The 14,756-nt window shown below is 38.4% G+C and overlaps 1 protein-coding gene across 1 annotated transcript; it reads right to left on the bottom strand.

The window, feature by feature from the left end:
* Nucleotides 1-2,609: 2,609 nt before the first annotated feature.
* LOC134538157 (uncharacterized) lies at nucleotides 2,610-8,755 on the bottom strand. The gene is made up of 2 exons (XM_063379208.1): nucleotides 7,897-8,755; nucleotides 2,610-3,534 (listed from the first exon to the last, which is right to left on the bottom strand). The coding sequence occupies exons 1-2, from the start codon at nucleotides 8,248-8,250 to the stop codon at nucleotides 3,268-3,270; spliced, it is 621 nt and encodes a 206-aa protein (XP_063235278.1). The 5' UTR covers nucleotides 8,251-8,755; the 3' UTR covers nucleotides 2,610-3,267.
* Nucleotides 8,756-14,756: the final 6,001 nt, after the last annotated feature.

Genomic DNA, 14,756 nt, shown 5'->3' with positions numbered 1-14,756 from the left:
TATTTTAATAAAATCCCTTGTCAAAAATCAAGTCCAAAGCAGGGTTTTAAAAATTTTTTTGACGTGACAACGTCTAATAAATCGATGAACGCCGGCTGCGCGCACGAAAAAGCGTCCCGTTACGCATTGTCCCGTTACGCATTGTCCCGTTACGCTGTGTCCCGTTACGATCATTGTACGCTTGCTCCGCATCTATCTCTCTTCCACTCGATTGGCCTATGAATCTACTATTATATTAAATAGGTTAAGGCGGGCTTTCAGAAGTAGCTTTTAAATTTAGTACTTTAACTAAAATATACTTTCATGAATGTTTTGTTATGACGTCACGTTAAACTATCGTCCGTAAACCGACTTTACAGACAACCATTTTTTTTTTGTTAAATAAAACACATTTGCTACGTCCAGGTAGAATAATGTAGTTTATAAAAGGGAAAGAATGTCAGAAATAGATTCAACAGATTTCGATTTTATCCGTCACAAAAAAAATCCTCACTATCTGTTAAAACAATATTAAATATTATAACGTCTTGAGCAAGAACGCAGACTTGTAAACGAGAGACAATCGATGGTTTTCGCACTGGAAGCTCTCGCAGGGGGAAAAAATAACGGATCGCACAGACCAAGATGGCGGACCAACTGGCGTGGAAGCACAGACCTCGCTCTGGTGGCGGAACCGGAAACGGCGGTCCTCGCCTTTTGTTCCTCCCGCGCTGCAACCGTCAGCAGTCTATGCGCGGCGTGGCACGGGGCGCAACCCAGATGGCCGACCGCAGGGACCATAGAGTCGTGTTCGGGTAGACTGACCTCCGTCACCTGCGCGCGTGCTTGGCACGGGGCGCAACCCAGATGGCCGACCGCAGGGACCATGGAGTCGTGTTCGGGTAGACTGACCACCGTCACCTGCGCGCGTACTCATCGCAGAGACAGTAACTGTTTTTTTTTTTTTTAAGAGAAACTTCTTTGGGGCTGGATGAGGTTAAATTTCAAGGCTGAATTTTAATGCAACTTTTTCCATGAAAACTTGTTTAACGTTTCTGATGCGAAAAGGACAGAGGATAGTTTCTTGGCTAAATGATATAAAGAGAGCACTGTGCTTGCTATATACTTACGTTTCTGGTCTCGTTTTCGTTCTCCTCTTTGTGTAATGATTTGTCCCCCACCGAAAAGGGGGAGGGAGGAAGGAACGAGAGATAGATGAAAGAATAAGACAGAGAGTGTGCGCATGCGCTTGTTTCAGAAAATAGATATAGGTATCCTATACAGTCAGCTGTGAGTGCCTTGAATTTTATATTTGCTACCGGCGCATTTACGTTCCTCGTTCAATCAGCATAGTAGAGATAGCTGTTGATACAGTCCCTGCAATTCCCGCATAGATAGCGCTACCTGTTATGAATGTCATATTTCGCTCAGAAATTTGGCGTGTTCAAAATGGCAGAATTATTTATGAAACAGTAACACGCACAGTATTTCAACAGTAAGTAATTTTTTTTTTTTTTTAGAAAATTGTATTTTTTTCTCTCCTTTTCTCTCTCTGCAGTTTCACCCCTTACGTTATACTTACGACTCGAGGTTTGAATTACCAAATAAGCTTCACTTTTATCACGTATATTGAGTTACGCGCGCTTTTTTTTTAAACTTGCTTTTAGCTTCACGTTCTTCTAATGATTTCATGTACTTGTGCCATTGCTAGTTTACAGTGGCTGTGATAGAATAATCTCAAGAAACCACCAAAAAAAAAAAGTTGAATATAAACACCCGGCGAACAAGCCAATGTAGGCTGATGTCAACTGTCAAATGCCCAGACAGCTAAGATAGTCTCGCGGAAGAAATTAAAATTACAGTACAGCACAGACGAACACAATGGGCTGATAACGACGAAACATTTGCCACACGAACAGTACCTACAAGAAGAAAAAAATTGGTTGTCTGTAAAGTCGGTTTACAGACGATAGTTTAACGTGACAACGTCATAACAAACCATTGATGAAATTATTTCATACTTTTATGAATAAAATTTAATCATTTTTATTAAAGTATCACTATTTTGTATGGATACAAAGAAAGAGTGAAATGAAATCTACGATTTAATTGATAAATTTACTTTTAATTGCAATTAATCAATTCAAATATGTTTATTACTTTGACGAAGAGATTATTTTAACTATAACTTTTATACATGTTTGCTATTTAACTTCTTCCAATCTGTGTTATTCTGTTAAGGATAGGACGACGATAGGAAATGTAGGAAACGAATGGGAGTGTTTCAAGTTTAATGTGCCTCGAAAAAGTCAAATCGATGGTTTTTCCAATCGAGTGGAAGAGAGATAGATGCGGCGCAAGCATACAATTAGCGTAACGGGACACTTTTTCGTGCGTGCAGCCCACGTTCATCGATTTATTAGACGCTGTCACATAAAAACAACAACAATATAACTAGCCATTTAAAACGAGTTCATCATATCGTCTCAAGGATACTATACGACGACCAAAGAAAGCTCTATGGAAGTTTGTAGTCTGGAATATTTACAAATAATAAGAAATTTGAAGATTTTAGGGGTGGTAATAGAATTAACAATCTTTGCTGTTGTGGAAATGAATAACTACAGCAATAAAATAAATTCATTGCTTTTTATTCAATACAAAATTAATTTTCATTACATACAAAATAAAGTCGAGTTTAACAAGTAACGACATAAGAGGAGGCATACAGATTAATTTAGAATTGTATGTGAAAACACTTCTCAAACACAGAGATTAATTTTCAGTTTTATGCTTATGTCTTTTTTTAAAATTTTATTCCAAACATTGCATAAATAATATACATACAAATACATTCAAAATTAAAAACAAAAAAGGCATGGTACATACTCTCAAAGGTTTGAACATTATTATTCCCTTAAGGGCGAGGGATAAAATCGAGAAACTATTTATAGGTTTCTAAAATTTTATGCCATAACAATTTATTGTTCGATATTAACATTAAGACAATGTCTGCTGACAGCATTATTACAATGAATTACATTCTAGACACCAATGAGTTCACAGGGTTAAATATTTGTAGCAGTTAGTCACTATTTACTTCAGTTTTAACAACGCCAAATATTGAATATCAAACGACAGGTAAAAAAAAACTGTTGAAACCATGATGTTTTTTCTATCTCTCCCCTTAAGAAACTGTGTATGTACCCTACCATGGCATGTAGGCACAGCATGTTGTTTATTGTAAACGGTCACAGGCACTAAAATAAAAATTAAAAATGGTCTAACTTATCCAACATCACAATGTTCGGTCAACTGGTTCAGCAATCCTTTCTTCAAAACTTTGCTGATGAGGAACTCCGCGTGTATCTGCTGCTCCGGGTCCATCCTCCTCAGCTTGGCCGCCACGTTGATGCCGACTGCCTCGAACTCGCCGCACTCGCTCCTGGGCCCGGCGATGCTCAGCTGGGCCGTGCAGTCGCTCGCCGGCGCCTGGCTGTCCTCGCTGGAGACGCTCCCGCACTTCCTCTTCCTCCTAGCCCGGACCGCCAGGGCCTGCAACAGCGCGTCGCGACAGTTCCCAGCGCGAAACGTGACACAGAATAATGTCCCACTGTTCGGCTGACTGCCTCGTCTTCCACTCGACCACAGGGAAGAAAATTATAATTACTTCAACCAATTAAATAAAACATTAATCTCTAAAAATAATACTACAAAACAGTTAGTAAAACATCAAAACAAGAGAATTAAAGTCTTACATTAAAGCCTTAAAAAATTTTATATTTAAACTTACAAAGTATTGGATAAATAGCAGGAAGTAATATAAAATTAAAATACACAAGTACAAAATTATGCTCATATAAAAATTATGTAAACTATGTTACATTAAAAACAAAAACAAAATATTCATCATTAAACTGTACATTTAAAAACGTTCTAATGCACCAAAACCACAGTAGAATTCACTCCCCCTTCCCCTTTTGCAGATACTAGCACACACACACACTTTTTCAATTTGCATTTAAAACGATCACATCCATACGTATTTCAAAATTATTATTATTATTTTTTTAAATATTTAAAGACGGACTGAGTGTGAGAATTGTTGCATTATTGGCTCTACAAGTACATTCTAAGTGTGGGCTGCAGCTACAGAGAATCACTTAGAACATATGCTGGAGCCAAGTTGTTCTTAGGACGAGTATCACTACAGGCTAAATTTTCTGCCACAAAAAATTATTTACAAATAAGATAAACTTTTATACAGAATGCGAAACGTTTATTTCACAGGTATATTTAGTGACGAATGTCGGAAAACATGACATTTCCATTTCCCACATTCCCGATTGTTTACTCAAATTACTTCAGTTCATATGATACACTTTTATTACATCAATAGTTGTATGAAACAGTCAGGGAAGTACATGCTGGATTTCAATTCGGCGGGTGGGGGTGGGGGAAGATAAAATCACTTTCCCCACAGTTTGCTTTCAAATTCTTTCCTTTTGTTGATGGGAACGATAGCTGTTTATTGAGATTTTTTTTTTTTAATTTTGGTAAAGGGGGAATTATCCTTCACCTTTTGCATGCACACACTGGAAAGAGAATTTCAATATTTAAGACCATAAATTTGAAAATATTCCAAGGTCAATCTCTGACTTGTTTAATGTCATATTTTGCAACTGCATCTTTTTTTTTGTATCGTAGCTCCTCCCGAAAAATCTTCCTGGATATGCCCTTGGGTCCTGGTATGCCTGATGCACCATGGCATGGCGCCAACGGTCATGTGCTAACAGATATGTCCATATCATAGTAATAGGCATAAACATTCGATGTATCTCCTAGGTCCAAACCCATTTTAAGGTATATTAGGAGTAGGTGTATTCCTATCATTCTTCCAGCAACACTTACACCAATCTTCTTCTAAAAAATACATATACACAGAGGTTTTCTGAGACCCGTGAGGCGTTATCATAATCTTACGGCATCTAATTGTTGTACTAATTCGAAATTTTCTTCACATCTTCAACTGTAGTATCTTCTGTAAGCATTTTTGAGTTTGGTTTAAGGTCACAATTAAAGAGTAACTCAAACAGTTTTAGATAAGCGCATGCGCGAGTACTGCTTAGTTGTTTTCTCGCTTTCAGCACCACCTACACAAAACAGTGACTTCTGAGCATAAAGAGTTTTGTGTTCTGCAGTTTGCTAAGAGTGAATCTGTAATTTCAGCCCTCGGTATTGGAATCTCTTTGTACAAATGTGGTTAAACATCTAAGTCCCTGACCAATGGATATGTTGCAATGGTATAGACGACAGAGCTCCTTTTCGCTGGTCTCCTAGTTCACCTGGGGATTTATAAAATATGGTTCCTAAGTTCTGCTGCTACCTGATGATTTGCCAGAGTTGAGACACAGGATTGAAGAGGTTATTGCTTCAATTACTCTAGACTTGTTAACCAAAGTGTGGGAAGAATTGAAGTTTAGGTTGGATGTGTGCCGTATAACTAAATGTGAATATATTGGATATTTTTAAGAAAAAATAGGTTAGTTTACCTTTATTTTGATGTATGATTTGTTGTCAATTGTCTAAATTAAAATGTTATAACATACCATTGAAACTGGTACATTTTTTATGGGCATTTTGTAGATAGCTTGCAATAGCATTTGTCTTATTGTCTGTACAACTGTAGGAACTTTATTCCTACAGTTGTACAGACAATAAGACAAATGCTATCGCAAGCGAGCAACACTCGTTTCGTCTGACTGGGCACTTTGACACAACACAGTGACTCGGCGATGTCGAGAGATCGCCGGGCCGAGTGGATCATGATCGTGATCAAAACTAGCTTGCCTTTCGTAGTTGATCCGCCTCGAAGTGGTGGACTGTGCCAACACTTCGCTCCGCACTGTAGCAGGCGTCTTCAGTTTTGAGAAATCAACTGAGATAGATGGCGTAAAGGCTCCATATATTGTTACGTGTATAATGTGGGGGGGAAACTGGGTTCGGAAGGTACAGCACAATATATTGGTTCAGTTTTATTTATTACAAATGTCTACACAATAAATTTAATTATTGCACTCAAGATCTCTGTCCACAACAATTAGTCTTACACTGATCATTGAAACATTAACACTTTCCACTGGAGCTTGGCTCGACAGTGGCTCGCTCTTCTGTACGCCTCTGTCCGCTTCCTTCGCACACTCACACACACCACGCTGCAGTACAGTCCCAACTATCGGTCGTCGCACCCGACTGGCTCGACAGGCCTTCACTCGCAGGTATCGCCTCCCGATAGGTCCTTCCTTGCTCTCTTCACCTCTAGCTGATCGCACGGGTATCGCCAGTATCACTCCCCAAGAGGGAGACACTCTTCGCTGCTCCGCTCTTTGCTCTTCATTCGGAACTCTCGTGGAGGCCGGCATCACTGCTTATATACTCTTGGCATACTTTCTGGAACCGACTTGGGGGGGGGGGGGGGGTTATGATGGAAGTGTCGCGTGACCTTGGACCAACCCGATGTCCGGAAAGTCCATAAAGGCAGTGCTTATTTGAACCAGGCCGCGCGGCGGCCTCGGGAAATCCGCAGAATACACAGGCTGCTAAAAGGGTCATTGGCAATGGCCCTGAGGCATGATGGTGCCTGGGGAGCAGAAGGGGGGAGGAGGTATCGAGGATCCTTGTAATCTGGCCAGGCACTCGTGGCATGCCTTACGTTAGTGGACGGTGTGTGACATCAGTGGCCCTGCGGGGCAGCCAGCCAGCTCCGAACCTGGTGCAAGTCGCGGTCCTGTCTGCGTTCGTAACAATATGCACTGCCAGAGGCAACCTGAAGAAGACCCCTGGCAGTATTCAGGATGAGTCTAAATGCAGTTGCAGGTTCATCACAAAAACATTGAAAACCTCTACTCAACTTATGGCAAAATTAATGTGTTATCACCTCAAAGTGCGAGGCTTTGAACTAACACAGTACAGTACAATGAGTTCTACCATGACATTTTGAACACATCATGTCCAATTCAGTTCCAGTTTCGTTTAGTGTTTTTGGACATTGTTGATGGTAATTGGCAATGTTATTCATGTTGAAGGGTGACAATTTGTTTCTAGAATTTAAAATGTCTTGAAAATATCAGTTTTTTGTCGACAGAAAAGTGAATTTTGCAGGATGTGGTGGCTTTTAAACATCCTGCGATGTAGTTCAAGCACATTGAAAATGAGTTCCTTGGATAAGTTTAGACCCAGCCATCTTGCAGTTATCAATTTACTGCTGCAAATTGAATTTTGTCTTGATTCCATATTTTTTGTAGTTCGACAGAAGGCATAAATAATATCCAGAAGTGGATGCAGCCTTGAATTCTAGGTAGAATGGATGCTGTGAGAGTTTTGGGTGAAGTATGAAATATCTTCTAATTACATTGGGAGTCAGAAATGTTTAGCCCCTTTAAGCTTTAACACATTTTCGATGTCTTGAAAAGTAATCAAAACTGTAATTTAAACTTATTAAAAAAAAAATTACACACGCTATAGTAGCACTAAAATTGTAGGATTATATATGTTCACAAGGTATGGTGTGGTCTGAAGAAATTAATTTGTTATCGCTCCCATTTTGTATTTTTTAGGAGGATATTAGGGCCCGGGGGTGGGGGATGGGGTTGGGGTGGAAGCATGTGACTACCACTGATATCTTCCTAAGATTTTATTCGCTGTCAGTATGACATCCAGTGCAAGAGTCATGAAAATTACATAAATACAAAAATGTTGACTTTAACAACTTTAATGTCTAAAGTTGTGTCCTGTGGCCCTTTGTGGCACAAAGTGTAATATGGAAGCTGTACAGAAAGCTATGGATAAATGGTTAAAAATTCAAAATGGTGGAAACTACTACCCCTTTAAGGAAAAGAATACATGCTGCTGTCTTACCTTGTCATCGTCCTCGGACTTGATGAGCTGCCTCGAAGGCCTCGGTTGGTACGACTGCTCCAGGAACGAGAAGCTCTCGAAGGCAAACCACGTGACTTCGTACAGATCGTCCGCCCCCGCCCCCTTCTCCCTGAGCTTGAGCACCTTGTGGCGGACCTTGCGGTAGGTCGCCAGCAGCGACGCCATCTTCCTCTTGGCCTCGCCCGCGTCGACGGCAATGACGGCGGCGATGTCGCACCACGCTTCGTTCTTCTTGGAGTGGCTCTTGTAGTGCGGGTGCTCGGCGTGCCACAGGACGCTCCGCTCCGAGTACAGCTCGATCAGCTGCAGGGACTTGTCGTCGGTCCAGTCCATTGTTGCTCCCGCGCGGGGGGGTGCAGGTGGGCCGCCCGCCCAACGAGGTTGTCGCGTTCCGCAGCTTCTATCCTCTTTGCGCTCGACCCACGTTCAAACAAGTGTTGCTAATTTTTTTTTTTTTTTAATCCGCTGAATGTGATAACTAAACCCACCAAAACGGCGCCAATATATTTTCAGTCTTGAGAATTTCTTTCATTCTTATAAAGTTTAAAAAGTAAGATTAAAATAATATCTGAATTGATAAATCAATATTTCCACGAGTTATTTCTTATTTAAACATCAGAAAATTTCACAATAAGAAGTTGCTAGACAAGTAAAAGCTAGTATGATGAGAACTTTTTTTATTTTAAAAAAAGCATATTGCATTTTTTTTTAAAATAAAAATGCTTCAAATTTTCCAGCAAAAATAAAAGTTCCGAATTGTCTTTACAACAAGTGTAATAACCACTAGGATGGCAGCGGCGGGCGTAAACCTCCCGCGCCGCGCGCCGCTCGCCGACTGGGCTCTCGCGGCGCGTCGGGCTCGCGCGCTCCCGCGCTCGGCTCGGCTCGGCCGGGCTCGGCTCGGCTCGACTCGCCGGGCGCGGAGCTCGTGCGGCGCGGCGCGCCCGCGAGCCCGCCCTGTCCCGCATAGAGTCGTGACGGTGAAGACTGATCATTGTCCCGCATAGAGTCGTGATTGTGAAGACTGATCATTTTCCTCCGCGCGTGGTCTCGACGTCGGCTTACTATCTGCTAATCACATGGCCCCCACAAGGGTGGGGCTGGATGTACCCCCGGGTTTAAATGTTTACCTATTTTTTACAAACTAAAAAAAATTGAAAATTTTTTATCCAATAAAATTTTAGAAGAATTTACACACCTACAGCTAATTTTATTTTTCTGTAACTATTTTAATTTTTATCTTAGTGTGTGAAATAAATATAAATACTTGCTGTGATTAATTTAAAAGTAAAATAATTTTATAAACAAAGCTTAGTTTGAACTTATGAAATAGTAACCATAATTATACCCTGTATTTTCAGGTTAAATAAAATTTTAAAAAGAGTGCAGGTAAGAAATAACCACGCAATTATAATGTAGCGCGTGACTGTAACTTTTGGGTTGGGGGGGGGGGGGGGTTTGTCTCTGATCCTGGGTCCAGGGCCCGTAATAGAATGTGGGGGCCATGTGCTAATGTAACCGTTAAAATCAGCACACGTAAACAATGCCATATGTTTTTGTTTACTATCATTTCCCCCATTGCATACGAGCTTCTGTCTAAAATTACTAAATGTAAAATAGTATTTTTGCTGTGTAACATTTTAGCTCTCGGTTTACGGCATTTGGTAGCAGTCATTTCGTGAATGGAACGGAAGTCGCACGAAACGGATATGTGTAGCCACGGTGAACCACGGGGGCGGAAAGCGCGAACTGAAGTTCACAAAGCCAAAGGGATACTCTATCATATTAACCATTTAGAGAATTTTAACAATGTGTGTAGTATTTCAATAAAATCCATTGTCGAAAATCAGGTCCAAAACCTGGGTTTAGTATTATTCCAATTTTTTTTTTGACGTGACAACGTGTAATTAATCGATGATCGCTGACTACAAGCACGAAAAAGTGTCCCGTTACGCTGTGTCCCGTTACGCTCATTGTACGCTTGCGCCCCATCTATCTCTCTTCCACTCGATTGGAACAACCATCAATTTGACTTTTTCGAGGCACATTAAACTTGAAACACTCCCATTCGTTTCCTACTTTTCCTATCATCGTCCTATCCTTAACAGAATAACACAGATTGGAAGAAGTTAAATAGCAAACATGTATAAAAGTTATAGTTAAAATAATCTCTTCGTTAAAGTAATAAACATATTTGAATTAATGAGTGCAAATAAAAGTAAATTTATCAATTAAATTGTAGATTTCATTTCACTCCTTCTTTGTATCCATACAAAATAGTGATAATTCAATCAAAATTATTCATTTTTATTCATAAAAGTATGCAATAATTTCATCAATGTTTTGTTATGACGTTGTCACGTTAAACTATCGTCTGTAAACCAACTTTACAGACAACCAAGCCGTTTCATTATACAGTTGAAAATTTCGCTCTGCAAATCGTATGATTCGATAGTCGACCTAGCTGCTCTGGCATCAAATTCAAGCGGCGGGTGCGGAATCTAATCTACGTGTGAATCGCGTCAATAAATGTTTTTTATCATGCTCGGCATTATTTTAAAGGATTCTACGTTAAATTTAGTCTCCGAGTTTAGTATAAGTTTATTTGCAACATGAGGACACATGAATTTGTTCGTTCCCGAGGTTAGATGTTCTAGAGACCGGAAAAATTTGCGAATTCATTTCGCGACAGGCTAAAATACAAATCGCTATACCTCAGTGCTGCCTCTGCTATTGGTTCACAACTCACCTGGATGACTCTGGGCCAGTGAGAAACACCCAACCAAAGCTTTATAGAGTCACAGGCTGCTACGCTGGGACGTCTCACAAGACAGCAGCCAATGAGTGGGTGGCATTTGACCGAGTGTACGTAGAACTATGGAGTTCATCCTACAGGTCATTGAACCCGCGAATTTTTCCGGTACCTAGATGTTACACATCACTGGCGAGTACTTAAAGACTCGATCACGTGTTTTTTTACACATGATGTACTTTACTGTAGTATATAAGAAATATAAAACTCTTCTATAGTGAAATTCGGACGTGGTAAATTTTATATGATAAAATAACCTCAACAATGTCATAGCTGCCTTCGCAATGAAACCCGAGGTATAAACTAATATACATCAACTTAGATCCAGTAGATTTTTGGTGAAAAAAAAATAATTTTTTCTTGCCCACCATTCAAGATTTTGTGATTTTACAGCAAATACTTTAGTGGAGTGTCTATTATAAATTATAATTTTCTGCTTCATAATCATTATGGTTCAACAATGCATTAATTTTCAAGAATGGACACTAATCAGAATTTCGTCTTTTAGCAGCTTAAAAAAACCCATTGTTGTGTACACGTGATTTAACGAAGGAAAATATCTAAATTTGTAGTTACTGATAAATTCAAAATGGTGACTACATACTTCTACCCTGTGAAAAATGTATGATTGTAGGAACCAATTATTTTTGTACTCACAACTCATATCAAGAGCGTATCTATGGTGGTGGCATGAAAACAAAAAGGGGGAGGGGTAAGATTATAACTCTTCGGAACATTCATCCTCTTCTTTTTTTTACTTCAAATTTCTAGCTGGGTACGTCCTTGAATAATATAGACTGTTAAAAAAGGATCAGTTGAGTATCTGGTTGATTTCAATGATGACTGGGCATACGTATCCGCCCGAATAACTTTCCAGAGGCTTTCCTTTCACATAAAGAAAAATTGGTGGAAGATATTTTATTTTTAATTTATAGCTGTAATATAACATACGAAAGTTAAAAAAAAAAAAAAATGGTTGTCTGAAAGTCGGTTTACGGACGATAGTTTAACGTGACAACGTCATAACAAAACATTTATGAAATGATTGCATACTTTTATGAATAAAATTCAAACATTTTAATTTTAATAATAAAAGAATAAATACTTGAAATTATGCTAGTAATCAGATTTTTAAAAATGCAAGAATAATTAACCTTTATTGCCGAAATTGTTGTTGTAATAAGCAATGAAAACCACATTAACTTTTGACTTCACTTTATAAACAGTCGAGTGGAAGAGAGATAGATGCGGCGCAAGCGTACAATGAACGTAACGGGACACAGCGTAACGGAACAATGCGTAACAAGTCACTTTTTCGTGCGTGCAGCCGGCGTTCATCGATTTATTAGACGTTGTCACGTCAAAAAAAATTGTATAAATGGTGAGTAAGTGGATAACAATCTTTAATTAATACAGGAGAAAAGTGTTTTACATTTAACATGAATTAATAAATTATAATCAATTTTTTTTGCTATGCAATAAAAGCTATTTCTTAATGAAAAGAAACTTGGATTTATTGGATGCTATAAAATAATTAAAGCTTTAGAAATGTGGTTTTGTACACGGCTGTTGAAAGTTCAAGGAGTAATAAACGAAAATTGATGACGGAAGTATGGTGACGATATAACGACGGAAAAGACAAAATAGACCAAGCAAGTATAGCCATGCATCCGAAATGGAAGGAAGACAAAAATCTTAAACTATAAAAATAGACAAAACTTTTAAGAGTGAATTCATGATATGTTAGCTATGGAGAGACGCAAATGCTAGCTCAGAGAAGTTAGACATGTAGTGAGAGTTGAATAAAACCAGTTCTCAGACTGATAAACATACACAAAAAAAAGTAGACAGTGATATCCAGGGACCGGAAAAATTCGCGGGTTCATCGACCTTCAGGATAGACTCCAATATCCACTACACACTCGGACAAATGCCAACTGTACATTGGCTGTTGACTTGTGAGTCGTCTCGACTGGGTGGCCCGTGATTCGACACTTCTATGAGTGAGGGTCTCTAATTGGCCCTCAGTCCTCCAGATTAACAGTGAACCAATGGCAGAAGCAGCAATAAGGTATAATTATTTGAATTTTACCATAACACGAAATGAATACGCGAATTTTTCATGTCTCTAGTGTAATCCGTTAAACGGTATCAAGATGGCAGAACGTAATAAATCAATTAGCACTGCAACCTCTCCCAATATCCAACCATTCAAATGCTCGCAAAAAAATAATAAACTGCAGTTTTTACAAAAAAAAAAATAAAGTGAGTCTTCCAGTACTCGTCTAACTGAAATAACGGAGCTTTTCGCTTATTTCGTGCGTGGAATTTCGTGAACAAAACAAGCAGAGCGTCGATAAAATAAAAAAGAAACACCCGATTCACTGAAAGAAAAAAAAATAGTACAACCGTTGTTTGATAAACGCCAACCCAAAGTACCCCGTTCTGACCTTGGCACGGATCTAAAAATAACCACGATAACACCGTTCTTCCTCTGTCTGTCACGCTCTCGCTTTCTGAATCGCTCTCTCTCTCTCAGCTGTGTAAGCTCTCAGATAAGGGTCAGTTACACTGGGCAGGAAACACATCGCACGCACGCAGCATGTCGCGACACGCTTGTGAACATTTCGCCTGCCGCAGCGTTCCCCAACTGGCGGGTCTCGTACCACTAGTGGCACGTGGCAACGTCGCAGGCGGTTCTCGTACCACTAGTGCCACGTGGCAACGTCGCAGGCGGTTCTCGTACCACTAGTGCCACGTGGCAATGTCGCCGGCGGTTCTCGTACCACTAGTGCCACGTGGAAACGTTGCAATCGGGGCGCGATCAGATGAAGTGCCATCGAAAGTCTGATGGGCAAAGTACAAGTTTCTGTTCTTTTATGATTCTTGATTTTTTTCTGGACTCAATTCGAAATGTCTAAAATTGTTTGTTTTTTGTAATGTTGTTCAATTTGAATTAATGTTTACAATTGTTTGTTTTTAGAGTTATGTGTTATAAATAAATCTAACATTTTGAAATAAACATATTTTTTTTTTACTTGATTTCCAAAATAACAATAGCTCTTATATTAATATCTAAAACTAAAAAAAAATTAAGTAGATTTAGTGTCTAGTGGTACACCAATGTTTATAAAATGTAAAGTGGTACGTAGTTGCTTAAACGTTGGGAACCCCTGCCCTATCGCATTGTTTGGTTAATTTTGAAGTTATATTTATTTAGACATATTATGAAGAAAAAAAATGATGGAAAATAATTTTATACGATGCGCGCGCGCCATGCAACGAAATGTTAACAGGACAAAAAAAAGGCTACTTAAAAAAATTCTTTTATATCTTATACTTTAGTTATTGATATTGGATATTGGTCCATATCATTAAAAACATTATGTATTGTGAATGTTAGTGATAGAAATTGTGATTATAAAATTTTACAAAAGTATTTATGTAAGTGAGGTTATGTTCCCGTATGTATAACTTATTTGAATATAAATTTTAAATTATTTAATTAATATTAAAATAATTAATTAAATTAATAAATGTTATAAAATAAATAATATTAATACATATTAAAATTAATTAATAAATCAGCATATTTAATGATTTTCAATATTAATTAAATTTTTATCTCAATCATTTTATTAGATCATATAATATTGTTTTAAACAAATTTTATATGAATATTGAATACTAAGTGTGTATTAATTTTTTTTAATTATATTGAATTTATATTTTATCGACTGTATTTATGGTAAAACTCCAGTCCTTAAATTATTTTATTTCTATTAATTATTTATTTGTATGACAAATTAATGTTTGTTTTTTATTACGCCAAATAAGTAGGCTATGACTTCTAACGCGCATACACCAGCACACGCAAACATTTTTTTTTTCCTTCAATTGTAATTAGCTTTGGTTAATAATTAAGCAGATATATATATTTTTTTGAGACTTGCAACGCACAATAAACATACAGCGATGTTACTTGCTCGCTATAAGGGCGTAATCAAGCTTAAAACGTAATGCAACC

Source organism: Bacillus rossius, chromosome 13 (genome assembly GCF_032445375.1).
Source record: "Bacillus rossius redtenbacheri isolate Brsri chromosome 13, Brsri_v3, whole genome shotgun sequence".
NCBI classification, from domain to species: domain Eukaryota; kingdom Metazoa; phylum Arthropoda; class Insecta; order Phasmatodea; family Bacillidae; genus Bacillus; species Bacillus rossius.
The sequence above is the reverse complement of the archived record's forward strand: the minus strand, read 5'-3'. Positions and strand labels throughout refer to the sequence as shown.